This window comes from Ciconia boyciana, chromosome 10 (assembly GCF_034638445.1).
Source record: "Ciconia boyciana chromosome 10, ASM3463844v1, whole genome shotgun sequence".
Lineage (NCBI taxonomy): Eukaryota > Metazoa > Chordata > Aves > Ciconiiformes > Ciconiidae > Ciconia > Ciconia boyciana.
In genome coordinates, this window is record NC_132943.1 from 21405309 (window position 1) to 21429105 (window position 23797).

Below are 23797 nucleotides of genomic sequence, written 5' to 3' on the forward strand. Positions count from 1 at the left end.
CAAGAACATGTACGTGTTCTGCCACATTTAGGTATCTGCTCAGAAAAGGAATTACATGTAACCCTATATCTCTGAACCAGGTTAAAATCGGCATCACTAATAAACTTACAGATACAAGGTTCCTTTTGGTAGAGAATAAATAATAATCTTCTAGTTTATTAAGTATTTTTAGTTACCTAAAGTGGCAAAGAGTTACTGCTAACAAGATATATGCCTTTCTTGGAAATGTCCTTTCATGGTAGTGTAACTGAAAAAAATTCAAAGATAAATTCTGACGTCTGAATATTTCATCAATTTCTTACAGAAGAAAAATATTTTCTCTGATGGAATATCAGTACCATAGTAAAAATTAGATAATCTACCTTAACATTTTAAAGAAAAAACCCAAAGTAAACCTCAAGAAATCTGACAATCCAGTGAAGACTCTACTTCCACACATACTCAGTTATTTCATTATAGTAGATACAAAATAGATTCATGAAAGTTAAAGGCTCCAGCAAAAGTCACTTTATCTATGAAAATCATATATACAGTTTCTAAACTGATTATAAAAACCAACCGGGAATAAATTTAAAACCAATGCAATGCATTTATGTGTTTCTTCTTTTAGAAAAGGGTATTTTTACATGAAGTAGTGCATGACAAACCACTTACCAGGTTCCCCACAGAAAGGACACTGCTAAACTGTTCTGTCATTGGGTAATGTTCCATGGCCATAAACAAGGTGTTTAAAACAATGCAAATAGTTATAGCAAGATCAACAAATGGATCCATCACAACTAAATTGACGACGTGTTTTACTTTTAACCATGGGCTCCAGCAATCCCAGATCAAGAAAGTATTTGCAAATCTGTACCAGCATGGTGGGCATTTCTGTCTGGATTCTTCAAGCTCTGAAAAAAATTAGAAAAAAATTAACAAATAATGAATATTCCAATTATATCATCTGGAATTTCTTTTTTAAAATATGTAAAAAGATTAAATGATTCAAATAAACAGCTCACACTAACATGGGATTTCCCTCACCTATATTTAGGCTTCTTAAAGTTAAGCTTCTAATTTATTTAAGCTCCTCTACAACCACGTCCTGGTTTCAGCTGGGATAGAGTTAATTTTCTTCCTAGTAGCTGGTATAGTGCTGTGTTTTGGATTTAGTATGAGAATAATGTTGATAACACACTGATTTTTCAGTTGTTGCTGAGCAGTGCTTACACTGGTCAAGGGCTTTTCAGCTTCCCATGCTCTGCCAGGTGCACATGAAGCTGGGAGGGGGCACAGCCAAGATAGTTGATCCAAACTGCCCAAAGGGCTATTCCATACCATATGACCTCATGCTCAGTATATAAAGTGGGGGGAGTTGGCCGGGGGGACAGCGATCGCTGCTCGGGGACTGGCTGGGCGTTGGTTGGCAGGTGGTGAGCGGTTGTATCGCTTGGGCTTTTTCCCTGGGTTTTGTTCCTCTCTCGCTCTCTTGTTGTTTTCATTCTCATTACAATTTATTATTATTATTATTATTATTATTATTATTATTATTATTATTATATTTTATTTCAATTATTAAACTGTTTTTATCTCAACCCATGAGTTTTCTTACTTTTGCTCTTCCGATTCTCTCCCCCATCCCACCGGGGGGAGGGTGAGTGAGCAGCTGTGTGGTACTTGATTGCTGACTGGGGCTAAACCACAACAAACCAGTGGACAGTGAAGTGACCTCTAAAGAGTGAATCATCTCAGACATCTATCTAAAGAGAGAAATGTGTTTGTCTCTTTCCCATGAGAGTAGGGAGAGTCTAGACATGTATTTTAGGTTAGTTGACTTGCCTACAGCAGATGTCTTAATTTTGGATATTAAAAGTTAACATCACTCCATCGTCAGTGAGCTGATGGGTATAATTTGTATAAGCTTCATAAAATGTAAAATTTTTGTGTTAAGTATGTAACTTGCGTACATATTTTGATTTGTGCTACTACAAGTATTATATTTGCTACTACACTGAACCACTACAATATCATAACAGATAAATGACTCAGTGCACATACCTATCATTGCTTATTTGAATCAATTATTTTTAATATACAGAATGCCTGTTTTCTTATTTTGAAAATTATCATTTGACTTTGAAAATGTCTTGTACAGTTGCAGTGTCTATCAACTGAGAAACAGAACAATCATGTTAGCATTAGCAGAACAACTCTGCTCTCAATCAGAATCTTTACAAACTATTTTTTCTCCATTTTACTGTCAATATTGTCAAAGTTACGGAAGAATGCTAACTTCTACTGAGTTAATAATAGCAAGGATGAATGTCTAATGTAATGGGATGTTTGAGGACAGCCCAAAAGGAAGATGGGTACTTGCTTAAGTGAGAAATACTTGGACTACAAAACATGTAAGAAATTGCTACAACAGTTTTGATAAAATTTCTGCATAGTGGCATCAACCCAAATCAGAAATTTGCCAGTTTTCAGACATCCCTTAGAGCACAGGGAGGTCTTGATCATCATGACACTTATGGGTGATTTTGCTAAAATAGCAAACATGCTGTTTTACAGTATTTGCTAATAAGGATTTAGTGCTTAACTCTACACTTTGAGGACCAGTGGATTGATTTTTGCCTCTAATATGGTCCTATATGGGTGGAATTACAGGAAGTTAAAAGGTCAGTTGCCACAGTTCTCAAACTCATCGAAACTAACAAGCTCTCCCGTTACATCAGACTGTAGCCTCCAGGCAGAAAAGGGTATCATAAGTAGCAAAAGTCTTCTTTAATCTTCATAAACCATAACAAAGACAGTACTTCCGAAGAAATATATGGATTGGGTGGAATAATCACATTTCTGAACATGTAACTCAGAATGCTGAGAGGTAGGATGGCAGTGGCCTTGAACAAAAGTGGCCACTCACACTGGACGCTGAGTTGGCACAGAAGACTCCATTGCTTGCACTTCGCAACTTCTGAAATAATGGAAACCAGATGTGGGTAGGAGGTGACTATCAGGACGATATAGTCTACATTGACATGTTTTTCTTCTGGCCAGAAGAATGGAAGGACAGACTATTCAGCTGGATGAAGAGAGCAGCACCCTCTAAGGGGATACCCTCTCTACCCGGGAGGAGAACTAAGAATTGCACACCGAGAATCAAGAGGTACCAACAGTTCACGCTTGCACTAAAGTAGGAAGATATACTCAGAAAGATACATGCTTGTGAGAATGGATTGTGAATATTTTTAGAAGAAAATAGGTGGTATAAGCCTTACATTTCTGACTACAATTAGTTTGGGATCTATTTGTTTATCTGAGAGCAAAGGGCTTCAGAACTCACCTTAAAAAATATATTTCAATTCTGACTTAAAGTAATCTTAAGAACACTTTAAATTTTCTTGGTAATTTCTTGTCCTTTTAGAATATGTGTTGTAGGACATCCGCAGGGTTTGTCTTACTGTAACAGCTGTCACACTGTGCCAGTATACAGTAGATAGATCCTTTAAGCTCATAAAAATATTTTAATGGCATATGCATGAAGTGTGAGTGTACTCCGTTTCCCTTAAATAAGCAAAGCAATTCCAACAATGTATGCTTTTTCATATAGTAAATATAATATTTTTTTATCTTTTATATACTTACCTAAGAAAGTTTAAGAAATGCTTGAGGAAGGCAGTTCATGTGCATTGGCACGGGTTGATTACAGTTGGTTGTTTTCTTTAAAACTATCTTTTTCATTCCAATTTCCTATTACCTATCCTTGGATTTTAAGTCTAAGGGAAATGACTGTTCTAGCACATCACTGCCTTTATCATAGCTATTCCTGTGTATCTTGATTGGTTTTTCCTGTTGATGTCTTATAGGAAGAAAATCCCTGTATTCTCTGTTTGGGGTTCTGGCAATCCCCTAGCTATGATTATTTTGTCTCTGTTAGTCCACTCAGTAGAGTAATATTTTGGAAGGTCTCACGAAAAATAAATGACTAAGCATTTAGAATGTGTAAATGATCTTAGAAATGCTCAATAGCCTTTTGTATCTGATGTTCAGAGATTTCACATGTCCCGTTTTACATTTACAAAGGAAATTATGTAAATGATTGCTCTGTACATCAGTTAGCAGAAATTCACTGAACTGCCTGTCAGATAAAATGCATCAAATACCTTCCATTGTATTTGTAAGTATGCTGGCTATACTCATTGCTCTTTGTCTTGCAGCAGAATCTTCCAGCATTTCCATGGAAATTTGATAAGAACTCAGTCTTCTTTTTCTTATTTCTGTTTCTGTAGTGGTGCCCTGTAAATGAAATACTGAGGAATTAAACCATCCTCTTCAACAGCCAATTAACAATATTTATTGTATAAATACTGTAGTGATAATCAAATTCAGCTTTGTGCAGCATACCAGACTTTTCTTACACACTGAAGGTTTCTGTTCCTGTAGGAATTTCTTTGTTCTTTATTGAGGAACTTAGTGGCAATTTTGTACAGTGCTACAAATAATCAACTGGGGGACACAATACCAAGGCAATGTGGGACCAAAGGCGGTTCTCATTTAAATGACTCAGTGAACAAAATTTTGGCTAGGTATCTTTTTGCTAGTGATTATTATTATTCTTTCAAGAAAAAATGATCAGAGTTGAAACCTGTCACCTTAATTTCCAGCAGCTAGTCATGTTAAATAATTAAACTGTGAGTACAGAGAGAGGTGAACTATTATTTAAGAAAGTAACTTTGATACAAGAAACATGAGTATAATTCTAGGAATTAATTATTTCTCTAATACTATGTACTGCGTTCCTAACCTGATAAGTGTGGCTGGAAAATTTTATATGAGAAAAAAATCACATCTTATTTAATATTTCTTCTCCCTAATTCTCACCCACCACAATGCTCATACAGAATTTGTGGTATATTCTTGCAATGAAAATGCAAGTCCTCTCTGTTTTGTATGGCTTCTAATTATATTTTCAAAACAATAATACCTGGCTCTGATTTAAATGTGCCTAATATGTCACTACTCTGTAGCATGTAGGTGCCCTTACAGTTGCTTTGCTTTTCTTCTGGTGTGTGGCCTAGGGATCTAAACACAGGAGTGGGATTAAAAAGTTCCTAAATCTTGGTTCCTGCTCTATCACTGATTCTGTGATTCATGGAAACCACTCACTCTTTTTCTCATTATTCTGTCCCCATCCAGAAAAATAATAAAAAACCTGCAGAACTCATAAGGGATTTCAAGGTTATCTTAGTGTGAAGATCTAAAACCATTTTCAGAATTCACTAGTGCTATTTCTTTAGAGAAGACTTTTGAGTTAAATGGCTAAATCTTTTTTCAAGTGAATGTATTTCTGAAATAGAACTATATACGCATAACCTCTGAGGTAATCTGATTGAATTTCTGGTATGAAGGTCTATATCAAGATAGGAGAGAAACAAAAATAAAAAGAAATGTGTAACAGTAGTAATTAAATCTCAATACTTATTTATAAAGAAAATATTTTTCAGGTTAAATACAGTGCTATTATAGCCACCAAAATACCATACTGAATCCATATTAAAATACTGTGTATGAAAAACTTGCTTTTTTGAAAGTTTGAAAGAACATCTTAGCTTACAGAAGTCTAAAACTGACACCAAAATGTAATGTAATTGCAAAGGTACATAGGAATTGTATGTATTTTTCTCATTAAAGTTATGAGAAAAATTTCTTCAAGATAAATTCAGTAAGGGGTATTTCTGTTAACTATCATGGGAGTAGTAACTGCATTCTGCTTAATTTTGCAGGTGTTTTCCTATATGTATTTCCTAGTTATAGCCTTAGTTATATATCACATGTCTACCTTTGTTGATGAGGTGAAACTATATACAGATTGTCAAATTCAGTTTATGTTTTTTCTTTCTATGTGCAGATCTCTTGCTGAAGGCAAGAAGAATATAATACTTTACTGAGGCTCAGACATAGGAAGTTGAGGACTTTTTTTCCCTTATGTTCTGTTATTTAGAAGCTATTGCAAGTTATTTCTCACAGCTCAAAAAAATGGTAAGGCATGCAGATGTGAGCAGCAAGAAAAAATTCCATGCCTGAACCAAAATGTAATAATTACTGGTTTACTTATAATTACCTCTGGTATAAGCTGACCAGTAGGTGAAGTTAGAATTGAAGGTCCTCCAACCAAGGAAACTACTCCATTGCAATCCACAGTGCTGTGCATCTTCCCATTTACTGGAAGGGCTGGTACCATTCTAGAAGACACACTCGCTTGACTAATATTACTGTTGCGCCGTTCTCCATGTCGATTTGGAACAAAGAGAGAATCTCTTCTGCTCTCATTGTCTTCAAGAGTGCTGTGCTCATCATCAGCAAAGTCATTTTCAGATCCTATATCCTTTGCACGACCTCTGAAACTGAAAATGCTTGTTTTGCTGTTGCGCCTTGGTGAGAACAGGGAACCACGAATGCTTAGCAAAGACTGTAAAAGATTTAAAACAAACCAAAACAAAACAGCATTAGAACTGAAGTTCAAAGTTCTTGGCTTTTCAAATAATAGTTACAGGAGGAAGGATAGTCACTTTTTTCTTCAATAGTATCAGTGTGTCTATTAGGGGAATGTGCTTATTAGGGGACCTGATGTAGAGGGGAAAAATTATTTTTAAGGTAGTGTAGCAGGACTGAGGAAAAGTTATGCAGAAGACGTAAGGTTGGACAGTTTTGATCAAAGAAGGCAGGTTGAATTGGTATGGACCCATGACTGTGCTGGAGACAGTTCTCAACATCACTATCAAAGTTTTGCAGATATTTGTCTTTTATTCCTTATTCTATTAGAGAACAGAGCTAAATATCTTTTATTTTTCTTCCCTTCTTCATCCCCTGGATTCCTAGGGATAACAACTGATAACGCTCACTGATCATTGTTTTCTATTCTATTTGCTAGAGGCAGAAATGGTCTTAAGCTTGGTATTAAATTCAGTCTAAGTTGACGTAAAGAACTTGTCTGCCCTCTTCACAATAGGCTCAATAGTGTGGGAACAACATACACAGTACTCTAAAACTAGAAGACAGAGGCAACAGCTTGGGGAAGCTCTGGAGGTACAGTGTGAACATGACTAGTAGCACTCTTGGGCATAGCACTCTGGGGGCTATAGCAGGCTGCACACCTACCAGAAGGTATCACTTGGCCATCAGGCAGCTCAAAGCAAGAATTCACCAAGGACACAGTTACCTAAAGATATCCTCTTACAAGTGAGAAAAATAAATCAGTGGTTGTTGGTAATTCATCTTTTAATTACAGTAGAAGTTGGTTAATGGAATATTCTTCTCCCTTGCTACATATTTTATTAACAGCATTCATGAATAAATAAAATGAGGACTAATTGTGGAAAAAAGAAACCTTGCATTAAGCTTTCTTCAATTCTGCATTTGTACAAATCTTCACATCTTGGTACATCAAAAATGTGTTTTGAGATTATTCTCAATTTTTCACTAGTTTTGCAGGTGGAAAGTGCTCATATGTAATAGCAGTGGTTTTTATGCCAGGATAATTAAAGTGAAAGTGAAAACTGCATTATAATATATAAGCCTATATTAATACTGTGAAAACCAAGCACAAATATATACGTATACGAATCCATATGTATCTCTCTATATGCATACTCAGATTTAAACAAACACATAGATAATGTGCGTGCTGAACTGGTAGTACCGCCTGTTATAAAGGCTGGCAGGTGTTTACCATTATGAGATGTATTCTTTCTGCTCTTACAGCTACACCAAATTTTAATAATTTGGGCTGAAATTTTCTACGCTGGCTGTCAGCCTCAGGCTGTTACTTGAAGAATATCAGCCAAATGGTTTTGCTAACCCATTTATGTAAACTTGGCTGGAGGAAAAAGTGCTGTTTTGCTTATGCTGAAAGATAATTTTATCTAAAAAAAAGCTCTAGCTGCTATAGAGCATGACACTGAATTCTGACAAAGTGGTAAACTAATTACTGCACCCTTTGTACATTTCTTTGTAAATGTATTTGGCCAACCTACAGTCCTTCAAAAAATCACATGCTCACTAGGTTTCGTCTGACTACCACCGCTACCCTTTTCTTTTTACAGAATGTTTCCATGGCTGCTATGTTTTGTTTGTAGTCCAATCTTTCCAATATGTGTTATCATGCTCTGAGCACAGCTAAATGGATCAGGCCCCTCAGGGATTTGGGAAGAGTAATGCTGCTCCACAAGTCCCTGCTGGACTGAGACAAAAGATACAAACCAAAATGGCTGCAATTCTAACACATGTAGAGGCAGAAATATTTGTGTCTACGTGCTCCTGAAAAGTAAGGTCTGAAAGTAAAGCTTGGCTTTTCTTGCAGGTTGCATCATTGGCACACGGAATATTGTGTCAAAGGACAAAAGCTCTACAGGGGCTGACTGGGCAGATTATCTCCCCTTACCATTCTACACGTTGTTTCATGCTCTGCCACCCTGTTTCACCAGGGAGCTAACTGCATGGCTAACAAGACAAACCAGCTCTTCTTTTACCATTTCTACTGCCTATAATCTTTCCATTCTTGTGGCAGCTCAGTATTATTTCAGTTGTATGCAGGCAACGTTTGCCCCAAAGCATTTTTACAACTGCAAAACCAATTACCAAGACAGTCTTTAATTAATAAATTATCCTCAATTAGATTATTTGCTTGATACAAGTCTCTTTGTATTTTAAAATTTTAAATTAATTTTAAAACAATTTATTTCATATGGTCACATTTCCTTCCTGCTGTGTAGTTCATGACGTCTCAAGATGAGCTGTTTCCTGTCTATGCACCATTTCCTTCTTTTCTTTCAAATCTAAGACATATAAAATATTTTTTCACATCATTTTAATGAATTTTAATTATTTATTCTGCATCATGAATTCTTATTTAATTTTCATGTTATCAAAAGTAATTTGAAATGCCTTGCTTTCCTAAGCTTCTTAAGTTTCTATGGAAGTTTCATAGTTCCTCATGACAATTGACAGGATGAAAGCTTTCTGAGTTTCAGAGTATGAACAAATACGTGCAACAATGTTTTACTGTATGTTAATAAAGCTACAGAAAGTTTATTATCTATGGAATCTCTGTCTCAAATTCTCCTCCCCCTTCGTATACATGCTTCTGTATTGAGTATTTTTTCTGTGCCAAAAAATGTATTTAATATAAACTTAATATATTCCTTAATCAGTCTCTTCATCAGAAGTATATAAAAGAGCATCAGGGAATTTAGACTAGACAATGGAGAGACCTATTATCAAGTAGTTAAAGCACAGGGACTAGCAGTCAGAAATTCCTTTCTGCTCAGACTTTGTCAGTGACTCTTCTTTAGTGTGGTCAAGTCACTCACCATCCTCATCTATGATGCACAGACACACACACATATATATATACATATATATATATATATATGCATAAAACTAAGTCAAGCAGGACTGTGCAGTCTAAAATGAGATCTTTGGCTGCAGCTCCCTTGTATCAGCCTGACTCAAAGCCCGTTCCAATTAATGAAAGATTTTTTGGAGCAGCTTTGGCCCAAAACTAATAGTACATTTTATTAGATTGGAAATACGCTTTTACAATATCACTTAAAGGAGTTGAGATAGATTTAGTAATTTGTTTTTCTTACATTTTATTTATTTCTTACATTTTATTTATTTCTTTATTTAACCCTAACCCTAACAACCTGGTCATTCTTCTTAATTATAATAATCATTACTTTGCTTCCTTGGAAATGCAAATATATCTTTTTCAGACCAGGCATCATCCCTTATACTTGACTAATTGCTGAGGCTTTGTCTCAAATTAAGCTTTCCTCCCCTCAGTGTATACATTTCAGTGTGAAGTATTTCTGCCACTGAATCTCATCTTTTATATGAGTCTGTAAACTAAGACACGTGATATGAACATTAAGTAGGACAAACAATGGTAGTTAAACATGGGTAGTATTGGTAGGTAAACGTCATCTATTGGCTGAGACCAGACATGATCATTTTGAAGAGATGCATTGTCCTGGTTTCAGCTGGGATAGAGTTAATTTTCTTCCTAGTAGCTGGTATAGTGCTGTGTTTTGGATTTAGTATGAGAATAATGTTGATAACACACTGATTTTTCAGTTGTTGCTAAGTAAAGTCAAGGACTTTTCAGCTTCCCATGCTCTGCCAGGCGCACACGAAGCTGGGAGGGGGCACAGCCAAGGTAGTTGATCCAAACTGCCCAAAGGGCTATTCCATACCATATGACCTCATGCTCAGTATATAAACTGGGGGGAGTTGGCCAGGGGGCAGCGATCGCTGCTCGGGGTCTGGCTGGGCATGGGTAGGTGGGTGGTGAGTGGTTGCATCACTTGGTTTTTTTTCTTGGGTTTTGTTGTCCTCTCTCTCTTTCTCTCATTGTTTTCCTTTTCATTACAATTTATTATTATTTTTTAAATTTTATTTTATTTCAATTATTAAACTGTTCTTATCTCAACCCATGAGTTTTCTTACTTTTGCTCTTCAGATTCTCTCCCCCATGCCACCGGGGGGGAGGGTGAGCAAGTGGCTGTGTGGTGCTTAGTTTCCAACTGAAGCTAAACCACAACAGTCCTATTTGGCATCCAAAGTGGGGCTCAAAGGGTTTGAGATAATAACAGATTAACCAGAGCATATTAAGGAATTTAGATCTGTTAATAGTTGCAGGTCACTATATTGAATCATCTGTTCTCTATATTGGTTTATATTCATGCACCATGCTCTTTTTTTTTTTTGCTATACATGTTAAAGATCAGTGTTGGTTTTTGCAGTTTGCTGTGCTCTGCAGTGATTAGTGATGTTTTGCCTGGGAGATTTGTTATTAAAAGTGTCCTTGAGCTTAATCTGGTATTTGGGTTTTGCACTGAAGCCATTACTATACTTCAGGTACCACCTCGTGGAGACAATTAGCAATTATAGTTCTTCCTCTGAGAGGGTTTTTTTATGGAGGAAATACAGAATGGCACCGCCGCTACCTTCTTCTATGATGTTTCCTCCTTCATTACAATAACTTTTCAGTATCTTGAACATCCTTGGGTAGTTAAGATACATCTATTGGTATTTCTTGGGAATATTGTTTTGTTTTTTTCTAAGGTTAATAAGCAATTTAAGAATATCATCCAGAGATCTGCCCCAAGGCTGGATAGTTATGAGTGGCAGGGTGTGTGGGATAGCATGGGCAAATGCCTAGGATGGTGGGCACCTCTGGTGTCTTGGAATTTCACCTCTGAACAAGTGCAGAATCCTGAAAAATTAGTAGAGTATTTGGAAAAAGTATGCTGTCACCCTGGCAATTCTAGGGACGCATAAATCACCGCAATGTGCTGGGGCCTGGCCCATGCTTACTGGGCCCTGTTCAACACTATTCAGAACCCTCAAGGGGAAGAGAAGGTCTCTGGATCTAATGACAAAACGACAGGCACTGTGGCTACTCCAATCCTGGTGACAGGCACTACGACTACTCCAACCCTGGTGACATGCGCTGCGGCTACTCCAACCCCAGTAACAGGCACTGCGGTTACTCCAACTCCCACAACAGGCACTGTGGCTGAACCAGGGAACCAACCCATGCCGGTATTAGTCGCCCCTATACACAAGAAGAAATCTTGGAAGTGAAAGTCAGCTTGTTTAGAAAGGGATGATGAAAAAGCAGGGCCATCACGAGGAGAGGAGGAGGAAGAGGAAGAGCTCATAAACAAGACGGAAACCACCCGATCCCTATCCCCGAATGAGCTGTGAGATATGCGAAAAGATTTCAGCCATCATCCTGGTGAGCACATTGTCACCTGGCTGCTCCGATGCTGGGATAATGGAGCCAGTAGCCTGGAATTAGAGGGTAAGGAAGCCAAGCAGCTGGGATCCCTTTCTAGGGAAGGGGGCATTGACAAAGCAATTGGAAAAGGGCACAAGTCCTGAGCCTCTGGAGGTGACTACTGTCAGCTATGAAGGAAAGATATCCCTTCAAGGAAGATGTTATACATCACCCAGGCAAATGGACCACCATGGAGAGAGGTAACCAGTACCTGAGGGAATTAGCTGTGCTGGAGGTGATTTATGGTGACCTGGACAATGAGCAGTTATCCAAAGACCCAGATGAAGTCAGGTGCACACGACCCACGTGGTGGAAGTTGGTACAGAGCACACCAGCGTTGTACGCCAGCTCATTGGCAATACTCACCTGCAAAGATGGAGGAAATTGAACAGCTGTGCACCCTGCCCAGTCTTTCGGAGGACCCTTCTGTTGTGGGGTTGCTGAGGGTTGAAGAACAACAGGTGCTGATTGCTACCATAAGAGTGCACCGGCAGCAATATCGCACCAAGACTCCCTGATTCCTATCCATAAGCTGATTTGTTGACTGGAGAGCCAAGGAGTGATCAGCAAGACTTGCACACCTTTTAACAGTTCTATACGGCCAGTGTAAAAGTCTAACGGAGAGTGGAGGCTAACAGTAGACTATCGTGGCCTGAATGAAGTCATGCTGCTGCTGTGTGCTGCCGTGCTGGACATGCTAGAACTTCAATATGAACTGGAGTCAAAGGCAGCCAAGTGGTATGCCACAACTGATATCGCTAATGCGTTTTTCTCAATCCCTTTGGGGCGTTCAGTACACTTGGAATTGATTGCCCCACAGGTGGAAACACAGCCCTACCATTTGCCATGGACTGATCCAGACTGCACTGGAACAGGGCAAAGCTCCAGAACATCTGGACATCATCATGTGGGGCAATACAGCAGCAGAAGTTTTTGAGAAAGGGAAGAAAATAATCCAAATCCTTCTGAAGGCCGGTTTTGCCATAAAACAAAGTAAGGTCAAGGGACCTGCACAGGAGATCCAGTTTTTAGGAATAAAATGGCAAGATGGATGTTGTCAGATCCCAATGGATGCGATCAACAAAATAACAGCTATGTCTCCACCAACTAGTAAAAAGGAAACACAAGCTTTCTTAGGCACTCTGGGTTTTTGGAGAATGCATATTCCAAATTACAGTCTGATCGTAAGCCCTCTCTATCAAGTGACCTAGAAGAAGAACGATTTCAAATGGGGCCCTGAGCAACAACAAGCCTTTGAATAAATTAAACGGAAGATAGTTCATGCAGTAGCCCTTGGGCCAGTCCAGGCAGGGCAAGATATAAAAAATGTGCTTTACACCACAGCCAGGAAGAACGGCCCTACCTGGAGCCTCTGGCAGAAAGCACCAGGGGAGACTCAAGGTCGACCCCTAGGGTTTTGGAGTCAGGGATAGAGAGGATCCGACGCCTGCTATGCTCCAAGTGAAGAAGAGATATTGGCAGCATATGAAGGGGTTCAACCTGCTTTGGAAGTGGTTGGTACTGAAGCACAGCTCCTCTTGGCACCCTGACTGCCGGTGCTGGGGTGGATGTTCAAAGGGAGGGTCCCCTCTACACATCATGCAACTGATGCTACGTGGAGTAAGTGGGTTGCACTGATCACACAATGGGCTCGGATAGGAAAAGCCAGTCGCCCAGGAATCTTGGAAGTAATTATGGACTGGCCAGAAGGCAAAGATTTCAGAGTATTGCCACAGGAGGAGGTGATGCATACTGAGGAGGGCCCACTGTACAATAAACTATCAGAAGATGAGAAGCAATATGCCCTGTTCACTGATGGGTCCTGTCGTATTGTAGGAAAGCATCGGAGGTGGAAAGCTGCTGTATAGAGTCCTATACAACAAGTTGTAGAAACTGCTGAAGGAGAAGGTGAATCGAGTCAGTTTGCAGAGGTGAAGGCCATCCAGCTGGCTTTAAATATTGCTGACCAAGAAAAGTGGCCATTGCTCTATCTCTATACTGACTCATGGATGGTGGCAAATGCCCTGTGGGGGTGGTTACAGCAATGAAAGCAGAGCAACCGGCAGCGCAGAGGCAAACCCATCTGGGCTGCCGCGCTGTGGCAAGATATTGCTGCCCGGGTAGAGAACCTGGTTGTAAAAGTACGTCACGTAGATGCTCATGCACCCAAGAGTCAGGCCACAGAAGAACATCAAAAGCACCAGCAGGTGGATCAGGCTGCTAAGATTGAAGTGGCCCAGGTGGATCTGGACTGGCAACATAAAGGTGAATTATTTAGAGCTGGGTGGGCCCCTGACACCTCAGGCCATCAAGGAAGAGATGCAACATATAGATGGGCTTGTGGTCAAGGGATGGACTTGACCATGGACACTATTGCACAGGTTATCGACGAATGTGAAACATGCGCTGCAATCAAACAAGCCAAGCGGTTAAAGCCTCTGTGGTTCGGAGGACAATGGCTGAAATATAAATACGGGGAGGCCTGGCAGATGGATTATATCACACTCCCACAAACCCACCAAGGCAAGTGCCATGTGCTCACAATGGTGGAAGCAACCACGGGATGGCTGGAAACACATCCTGTGCCTCAGGCCACTGCCCAGAACACTATCCTGGGCCTTGAAAAGCAAGTCTTATGGCGACATGGTACCCCAGAAAGAATTGAGTCAGACAATGGGACTCATTTCCGAAACAACCTCATAGACACCTGCGCCAAAGAGCATGGCATGGAGTGGGTATATCACATCCCCCATCATGCACCAGCCTCTGGGAAAATCAAACGATACAATGGACTGTTAAAGACTACACTGCGAGCAATGGGTGGTGGGACATTCAAACATTGGGATACACATTCAGCAAAGGCCACCTGGTTAGTCAACACTAGGGGATCTGTCAATCGAGCTGGCCCTGCCCAATCAAAACGTTTACGTACTGTAGAAGGGGATGAAGTCCCTGTAGTGCACGTAAAAAATATGCTGGGGAAGACAGTCTGGGTTACTCCTGCCTCATGCAAAGGCAAACCCATTCGTGAGATTGCTTTTGCTCAAGGACCTGGTGCACTTGGTGGATGATGCGGAAGGATGGGGAAGTCTGATGTGTACCTCAAGGAGATTTGATTTTGGGTGAAAATAGCCAATGAGCTGAATGTTATTACATTAATTGCTATATAACACTGTATGTCATCACTTTTATGGTTGCTATATGCCATATCAACAGTATCACAGTAAGAATGACCCAGATTAATGAAGAATGAACTTTGATGAAACTTTGATGAGCAAAGTGCAGCGGTGATGGAACCAGAACTGGCTTCAGCATGCAAAAATCCAACACCACACACCATCTCTCCTGCCCTGAAGGACTGTTATGACAGATGGAACCCAAAGTCATGGACTAAACAAACTCAATGGACATTTTAGAGGGATAGCCCATAGACTAAGGGAATGATATCTGTGTGTATATATCAAAAGACAGGGAAAGTGGTGGTGATTAATTGGAATGTACAGGAAAGTGTAGGACCTGGGCATGACATAGAAGGTATAGAATAAGGGGTGGATACTGTCCTGGTTTCAGCTGGGATAGAGTTAATTTCCTTTCCAGTACTTAATATAGTGCTGTGTTTTGGATTTTAGTATGAGAATAATGTTGATACAACACCGATGTTTTAGTTGTTGCTAGTGACTATGTTTACACTAGTCTAGGACTTTTCAGCTTCCCATGCTCTGCCAAGCACACAAGAAGCTGAGAGGGGGCACAGCCAAACTGCCCAAAGGGCTATTCCATACCATATGGCCTCATGCTCAGCATATAAACTGGGGGAGTTGGCCAGGGAGCAGCAACTGCTGCTCAGGGACTGGCTGGGCATCAGTCGGCAGGTGGTGAGCGGTTGCATCAGTTGTTTTTTTTTCTTGGGTTTTGTTCTTGTTTCTCTCTCTCTCATGGTTTTCCTTTTCATTACTATTATTATTATTATTACTACTATTATATTTTATTTCAATTATTAAACTGTTTTTATCTCAACCCATGAGTTTTCTTACTTTTGCTCTTCAGAGTCCCTCCCGCATCCCACTGAGGGAGGGAGCATGAGTGAGTGGCTGCATGGTGCTTGGTTGCCAAGTGGGGCTAAACCACAACATGCATTTTGAATGATTTTTCTACAAGTACCATAACTGTGTGTAGACTTGACATAAGCAAAAGTATCCTTAAGCGATGGAAGAGATCCTTTGATTTAAGGGAGTAGAGCTTTGAAGTTTGGACTAAATGATTTCCAGAGGCCATTCCTAAACTATTTTTTTCTATGATTGCAATGATTCTCCATCTTTTATAATAAATTTCTAATTAAAAAGAACAGTATGACTAAATCCTTATAAATATAAGCCCAAACGATCCCTGTATAGTTTGTCTTTATTCTGGACTACTAGAGCTACTTTTCTTATTATCTACCATTTAAAGAAACTTATTAAGGAAAACAATAGAAAGTAATGCTAATGTGGAATTTCCTATGCAGGGTATTTTGATGATGTGTTCTGCTAAAAACCCCCACATATTTGTATAGTTTTGAAATGGATGCAGAATAGAGAACCTATGGTTGATTAATGCAACTATATGAGTACTAATCAAAGAGTCTTTGATTTGTTCTCCAATCTGCCAGATACATCTTCAGAAATACATTTTCAGAAATGTTTTACTTAAGTTTACAATTATCCTCGGTATGTTCTTTTTATCCCTTTGCTAATAGAATGGGTCAAACCATATCAAACTGTGACACTGTTAACGGTACTACCATTGTTTTTTCCCTTCACTCACCTTTTACTTAACTTCCAGCATGTAAAGCTGCTGTAATTTCAGTCAAAACCAAATTAGAGTAGATGTACATGATTTAATAAAAAGAGTGCTGTACCTGGTGAGGAGATGTGAACCTTTTTTCATATGTCAGTTGACTTCCTTCTGTGGAGAATCGGAAACTTTTCCTTCTGATACTGTCTTCTGACTCGGACTTGGGGAACTTATCGATATCTCCTTTGTCCTCTGCCTCAGACATTTCTTTCTGTCTTCTTTTCTTCCTTCTGTTTCTTCTTTCTTTAGCACTCTTTGAGCTCAACTTTGACGCTTCTGAAGAACTTTCCAAGAGTTCTCCTAATCCCCCTACACCACTGAAATCTCTTGATGCAACTGATGCTGCTGCTACTGCTGCTGTTGCCTGTCAGGTTACAAAGCAAGATATTCTTAGTAGGCCAAAAATGAACAATTTTAGATCATATTTTATTATCACTGTGGTAATACTGATGGTTGTACACCCTTGAGTATGCAAATATACACAAACAAATTGAAGATAAACTATTGAGTTGTATAGCCCCTCATTGTTTAGTAGCATGAGCTACTTGAAGCATCAACTTCAGCAGAACAATAGCATCACTATTCCTTAAAGACTTGCTGCACAAGACACTGGTCTAAAATTAAGGTAGTCAGAAAAGTATAAACATGGTGTTTTTTCATGTATTTCAGACTTGCTTCCCCATTTTCTCTCAAGAAAAGCCCCACATCATGCTCTAATTCAGATGATCCCTTCTGAGTCCTTACAGAGAAAACTAATCCCTAACATCCACAATACGAGTTAATGTATCATAATCCAACTAGCAGCCTGCAAGTAGTTGAATCCAGCCTTTCCTCACTGTCTTCACAGCAAGGACACTCCCCTCACTTTCCTTCTACGTCCACTGGCAACAGGCACACCCTTTAGACATGTCTTCAAGTCCTACCTCCCTCTTCCTGTTTCCCCTCCCACATTTCCCACTGTAACAGCACTCTAGATCTTTGTTATAGATACACAAAGGTACATTTATTGCCTGTGGCTGCTGCGGCCAGAAAGAAGAAAAAGTTTGAGTTTCTTCTCTGATGGAAAGGGATGAGATGACTTACTGGAACGAAGAGCCATCCCAAAACTCCGGACCAGTATCTTCAACTACAGTGGTCAGCATATCTGATTTGGTTCATTAGGGTAACCGGTTCATTTAGTCATGAAATAAAGGAAGAATTGGGAGTGTGTCCAGTACTTTTCCTAGAAAGATCTATCTGGGAGATTGCTATGAAATTCTGCAGTGGAAAATACGTTTGGGAAGATGATAGGCTGCTGTGAGCTTACAAAAAAGTGTGGTGTGATAAATGGCAAGAGACTAGGGTGATATAACAAAGATGACTAGTAATTATCCAGCAAGACATATTATATTCATTGCCAAGTATTTCAGGAATGATGAGGTATCTCTCTACAGCAGGAAAGGATAGTTTGAAAGCTCATAGTATGAATTAATGGCCTTCTGCACCACAATATACAACCCGTGCTATACAAGTTGACTTGATAAAGACTTTTTCTGATAAATGGAGTATTAAAAGGATTCTGAAGTGTTTATCAATTAAAAAAAGTGATACTCAAAATTTTGTCATACTGGTTTCAGAATATCGTCCTTCAAATGCTCTAACAGAAACAAAGGCAGCAGATGCTGAGTCATCACCCATCTACTTCATAATACTAACACCAAAGGTCAAACAAGTGGAGCAATCCAAAGACCACTCTGATGACTTAGGTTTGTGGATGAATAGGTTCAGTGTCAAGGGAGTGAAGAGATGGGTTTCACGCTCATTTCTGTCTCAGCAACCAATTCAGCAGCTCAGTGATCCACCTTGTAACGCATACTTTCTGCTAATATTTTCACATACAAAAGGGATCTTGACTGTAATACTGCTTTTCTTATAATGAATTGAGTGGTCATTCATTTAAAAAAGTAACGGTTTTCCAGGGCCTTTACCCAACCTTCATTGTAGTCTCTGTTTCATATGGTTCTATTCTTCTTCCTAATTCTGGATCAGCTTCATCTCTGTCCCCACTCTCAAACACACAAACATCTAGATGAGCCTTCTGGTATCTTCTGATATAATGTGATTTAGTGCCTTTCATGGATGAAAATAGCAGATTTTTTAAAAAAAAGTAGTCTTTGCTGATCTTTAACTTTTTTTTTAATTTGAACTTTGCAGGATTCTGCTTTTTCTTTAAGTCATTTGGAAGTGATAAGGTTTAATGACTAAAATAGAGATATGCTAATTAGATCTCACAGGTCATGCATAAAGCTTTCTTTTCAAGAAAAAGATGGAGTTTCACTTTCTATTAGCACTTTATAGAATCATTCTAACTTAGTGAAAGTAGTGGTAAAATACTACCAAAACTATAGTTTCATAGAAGATTCTGATCTGCTAGCATTTTATAAACATTGTCCTGTTGAAAATGACTATATGCCAGATGAAAAGCAGTAGCAAATCAGTCCAGAAATGAGACAGATGTCTGACTCATGGAGCTGAATTCCTGCATATATTTTACTTTCACATAAGAAAACCTCACACAAAAGTATCTATTAAAATGTCTTTTTTCTCATAAAACTTTAAATAATTTTCTTCTCTTTTCAAAGAAAACAAAGATTACTTTAAAAGAATTCTGAAGTAATACCTTTGCTAAAAATATTGCTAGTCTGTTCTAAGGATATATAAACTTCTGATTGACTTCAGTGTGCTTGAATTAGGGATACGCTTAAATACCTTGCTGGATAGAAACCTAAAAGAACAGTGATTACAGTCCTTCTCTCTATGTTCTGAATATTGGGGAAGAACTATTAAGTAGAGTAAGCCTGGAAATTCTCACTCAGACCTCCAACCAGAAGTAACGTCACTAGACTTTTTTCATGCTGTTCATAAGTTCTGTAACATAAAAGCATCATGAACTATAACTACTTAAAGTCAGGTTTCTAGAACACTCTTATCACAAATATTTTACTTTTACAGTCTTTTGGTAAACTTAGTACCATTCTTTTCTGTACCATTAGCTCGCTTTTTTGCTATTTGGTTAGTTCCTCGTTTTCATTGGCTATTTCCACTTTCATAACTTTCGTGGTAAACAAGACCTTTTTCTTCTGTAATTCATTGCACAATTTATACATGTTCTCATTCATACAAGATTATTATCCTTGCCTTAAGAATAAGGCTGTTCAGGAAGTACAATTTCCAGCATTACCTGAGCTTCTTCTTGTTGCTTCTTCAGTTGTTCCAGCATTTGTTGAAATTCTGCCTCTTTCTGCTCTGCTTCTTCCATGGTTGCTTGATTCTGTTCTTCATAGGCCATGGCGACCACAGCCAGGATCAAGTTGATGAGATAGAAAGAGCCCAGAAAAATCACGAGGACAAAAAATATCATGTATGTCTTCCCAGCAGCACGTAGCGTCTAGGGAGTAGAAAGTATATCTATATATTATCCCACCACTTATCTTTGTTACTGCAACAGCATTATGCTTTCAGCTCATGTACAAATAAGCCTATTTATATAATTTTGTATGTTTCCTACCATTTACTTTTTATGTCATAAAAATTTCTTACCAGCTGATACAGGTTTTCCCAGAAGTCCTGAGTCATTAGCCGAAAGAGTGACAAAAAAGCCCAACTGAAGGTGTCAAAACTTGTGTAACCATAGTTGGGGTTTCTACCAGCTTTCACACATATATATCCCTCTGGACACTGCCTATGTGAAAACCAAACAGAAGGTACTTAGTCATAACTTTTGTTTCCTTCTAGAACATATTTATTATCTTTTGGAACAATACGCATTATTTTTCAGGAAATTTTTACAGGAAATATAAAAATACATTATTTTACATTATATTATATTATATAAAATACATATATAAAATACATATTTTACATTATAAAATACATTATTTTACAGGAAATCCATGAATTACAATTAAATTCATGCAGAAAAAAAAGTCCTAAGAAATGAACTAGTAAGAGAGTAAATGAAAGATACCCTTTCCATCCGTTCACTGGTTGAAATGACCTAAATATTTGAATTCTCCTCGGTCGCATTTTGCAAATAGAATCTTTATTCCTAATGAATAATTTCCTGGCAGAAATCATTGCTAAAATGTTGTTAAGGTTACAGACAGATTAAACAATATTATTAGCTATATCCAATTGTACTGTTAGGGATCTCCCACATAATGCTGAGATTTGTTTTTTTTTAATAAGCTTCTTCACTGTTGCCAGTTAGGTATCGGAGGTCAGCTAACAATTCTAGGCTCATAATTGGGCACATATGTATGGCAAAATTTGCCAGTAATGAAAAGGAGTTAGGCTTGAAAAAACAGATTTTGTCTTGAACTATGAAGTCACTACTGTGCTTTCTTAATATTTTACGTATTCTCTTTCTCAATTCTAACCTTTGCTTTCATCCTATTTTCTTCAGTCAGTACTTATCCAAAATAGACTTTACAAGAGTTCAGCTTTTATCATTAACACCAACATCATTTTCCAATCAAGCAGGAAGAAAGGCTGCTAATGAGTATTTTGTTTAGCCAGAGAGTAAAATATTTTAACTTAAGTAAGAAATCATTGTTTAGCAGCAAAACTCTGTAAGTTCTGTAACACTGCTAAATAGGGAGTTGCAACTGCTATGGATAGGCTTCATGTTCTTGTTTTTTCTACAGAACATAACAGAGGATTTTTGAAAGGGTCTTACCCTGCATCAGAGCTATTACCACAAAGTAGGGCATCTCTTTGTCCTTCCAAAATGTAAAAATGAGCTGTGTGGAAAGCATTAGAAATATATGTGAATAAATCAAATGAACCTGAAAGTACTACAAAGTAAAATAAAAATACATTGTAATAAAATCAAAGTGGCTAGCTGCTGATCACTTTGTAGTTTGTTTAGGAACCCTTCTGGTTATTGTAGTTGTTTATTTTATGTACTTGATCTCAGTCAGTCAGTGACTGTAAGCAGTTCTACATAAGGCAGAAATATACACCATTCAATATTCTTTGTTTGATCACAAATAGTTACATACTATAGCCAGAAATATATTAAAAAGTTATATCAGTCATTCTTACTTTCATCCTCAATGTAATCCTTCCAGTTAAATGTGCTCACTGTCATATTAACAAATGTACCATTTTCATCCATTGTGCTATTAAAGTAGGAAATAATGTTTCTTTCAAAAGTAAAATTGTCTGGAGGCCACTGCAGGCATTTATTCCTCAAGTTGCCCATGAACAGCTGCAGCCCTATTAGTGCAAATACACTCAGACAAAACACAGTCAGGATCATAACGTCCGAGAGCTTCTTCACAGACTGAATTAGGGCTCCCACGATAGTCTTTAGGCCTGCAAAGAGAAAAGATCCATAGATTTATCAAAGAGTATCTCTGCCCTTCCCTTATAATTAAGATTTCATGCAGACACTTAAAAGAAATTTTTATTTCTCAAAAAGTAAAGCTTCATGAGCAGCCTCACAGCTTGTGAAGATGAATGAAAGAAAAAGATTCTTTTTTATGAATATGCAATCTACATATATTCCAATAAACTGAATATATAATGTTATTCTCAAGCAGGAAATTTTATCAATCATGCTTTCCTGTTATAGATTTGATTTTATTTCTTAATTTTTATCTGCATTTAATATTCTGCCAATAATTCAGTTTCCAGTTAATATTAAATATGACTTCCAACAGTATGAAGACAGTATGAGATAGAATTGCAAGTAATTTTGAGGGAAAAAAATCATTTGTGTTTGATAAATTTTCCTGTGCAATATTTATCTCCTTTTTGGTATCTTTTTTGTTGTTGCTTCGTTGTCTTTAAGACTAATGTCAATTTTAAGTGGTAAAATAAAGGACAAAATTCAAAATCAAGAAAGCCATAGCGTTAAAGCTTTTTTAATGTAAAGGAGACAACTCGTCATAATAAAATGCAGAAAAACAAAGCAAAATAACCCATAGGCCTCATACTTCATGTTTCATGCAAGAATCTGTTAAACTCAAAGGCTGAATTTGCAAAATAAAAGAAGCTAATGCTGAAAACGCAAAGAATCATAATCCAGGCTTATGATCCATGCCTTTTTTTTTTTTTTTCTGGCAACACGAGCAGCGAACAGCAAGACTTATGCTCAAAAGTGAATTCAACTTCAATGGAACGAAAGTCAGCCTCGGTGTTTAACCTAGCTCTCACCTGGAATGACTGATATTGTTTTCAAAGCTCGGAGAACTCTGAATGTTCTCAACGCTGAGACATTGCCCAGGTCCACAAACTCTGTCACATATCTGTAATAGGGGAGTTCACACACAAACACAATGACAGCACACAAATAACAGTTGGAGATACGAGGGGCCTAACACCTTACACAGTTACTTCTTACCTGGAATTACAGAAATAGTTTTCAAAGCTCTCAATACTCTGAAAGTTCGAAGAGCTGAAACATTGCCTAGGTTTACAAATTCTGTTACATACCTGTAGGATTAAATCACAGTTATTCAGAATTGAGGCAGAGCTTATACTAATTATGTGGGTCTTCAAAACCTCTGTGGCAATATTAGCAATCATACTTCAAAATTTACCTGTCTCTTCAGTACACCTCGCTTTTATAATTATTTATTTTCATCAATTTTTCTTAAATTTCATTTAAGTGAAACTCAGATTTGTATTTGAACAGCTAATTAAACTAATTAGCTTGTAATAGGATGGTGACATGAAGTCAAGGGGATGGCTTCCATTCTGGTGAGCAGAAAAATATAGGACATGAAATTAGTGTCCTTCAGCAGTAATTACACTAGTGGCTGACACTCCGTGCTGGCTCCTGCCGTATGTTACTTTGATTTACGGGTACTAAAATGTGTGATACGGTGTCTAAAAGTCACAGGTTGCAGAAATTAAATACTTTTAAATCAATATATTTATTATAATAATATTTGCCACTAATTTCATGCCCTACAAGCTTAAAAAGTTCTCGAACCACTTACGCCATTAAAATGACACTGAAGTCAAGCCAGTTCCATGGGTCTCTCAGAAAAGTGAAACCTTCTAAGCAGAAGCCCCTTGCAAGAATTTTGATAAGTGATTCAAAGGTATAAATTCCAGTGAAGGTGTACCTGAAAAGCATCAAAGCAGGAA

At 38.1% G+C, this 23797-nt stretch overlaps 1 protein-coding gene across 16 annotated transcripts in view; it reads right to left on the bottom strand.

The window, feature by feature from the left end:
- Window positions 1-23797, bottom strand: part of LOC140657264 (sodium channel protein type 2 subunit alpha-like) — a 68207-nt gene that overhangs the window by 37857 nt on the left and 6553 nt on the right. For 2 of the 16 annotated variants that reach the window (XM_072874024.1, XM_072874026.1), the window contains exons 4-13: window positions 23647-23775; window positions 22859-22950; window positions 21743-22015; window positions 21375-21438; window positions 20237-20378; window positions 19878-20084; window positions 16722-17021; window positions 6104-6451; window positions 4146-4278; window positions 655-893 (exon numbers count right to left, since the gene is read on the bottom strand). In XM_072874024.1, coding sequence (XP_072730125.1) covers window positions 655-893; window positions 4146-4278; window positions 6104-6451; window positions 16722-17021; window positions 19878-20084; window positions 20237-20378; window positions 21375-21438; window positions 21743-22015; window positions 22859-22950; window positions 23647-23775 — 1927 coding nt within the window. Of the gene's footprint in view, window positions 1-654; window positions 894-4145; window positions 4279-6085; window positions 6452-9118; window positions 9143-11444; window positions 11465-16721; window positions 17022-19405; window positions 19410-19877; window positions 20085-20236; window positions 20379-21374; window positions 21439-21742; window positions 22016-22858; window positions 22951-23045; window positions 23138-23646; window positions 23776-23797 lie in introns of all 16 variants that reach the window. The other 14 variants (XM_072874033.1, XM_072874034.1, XM_072874032.1 and 11 more) reach the window with 14 other exon arrangements.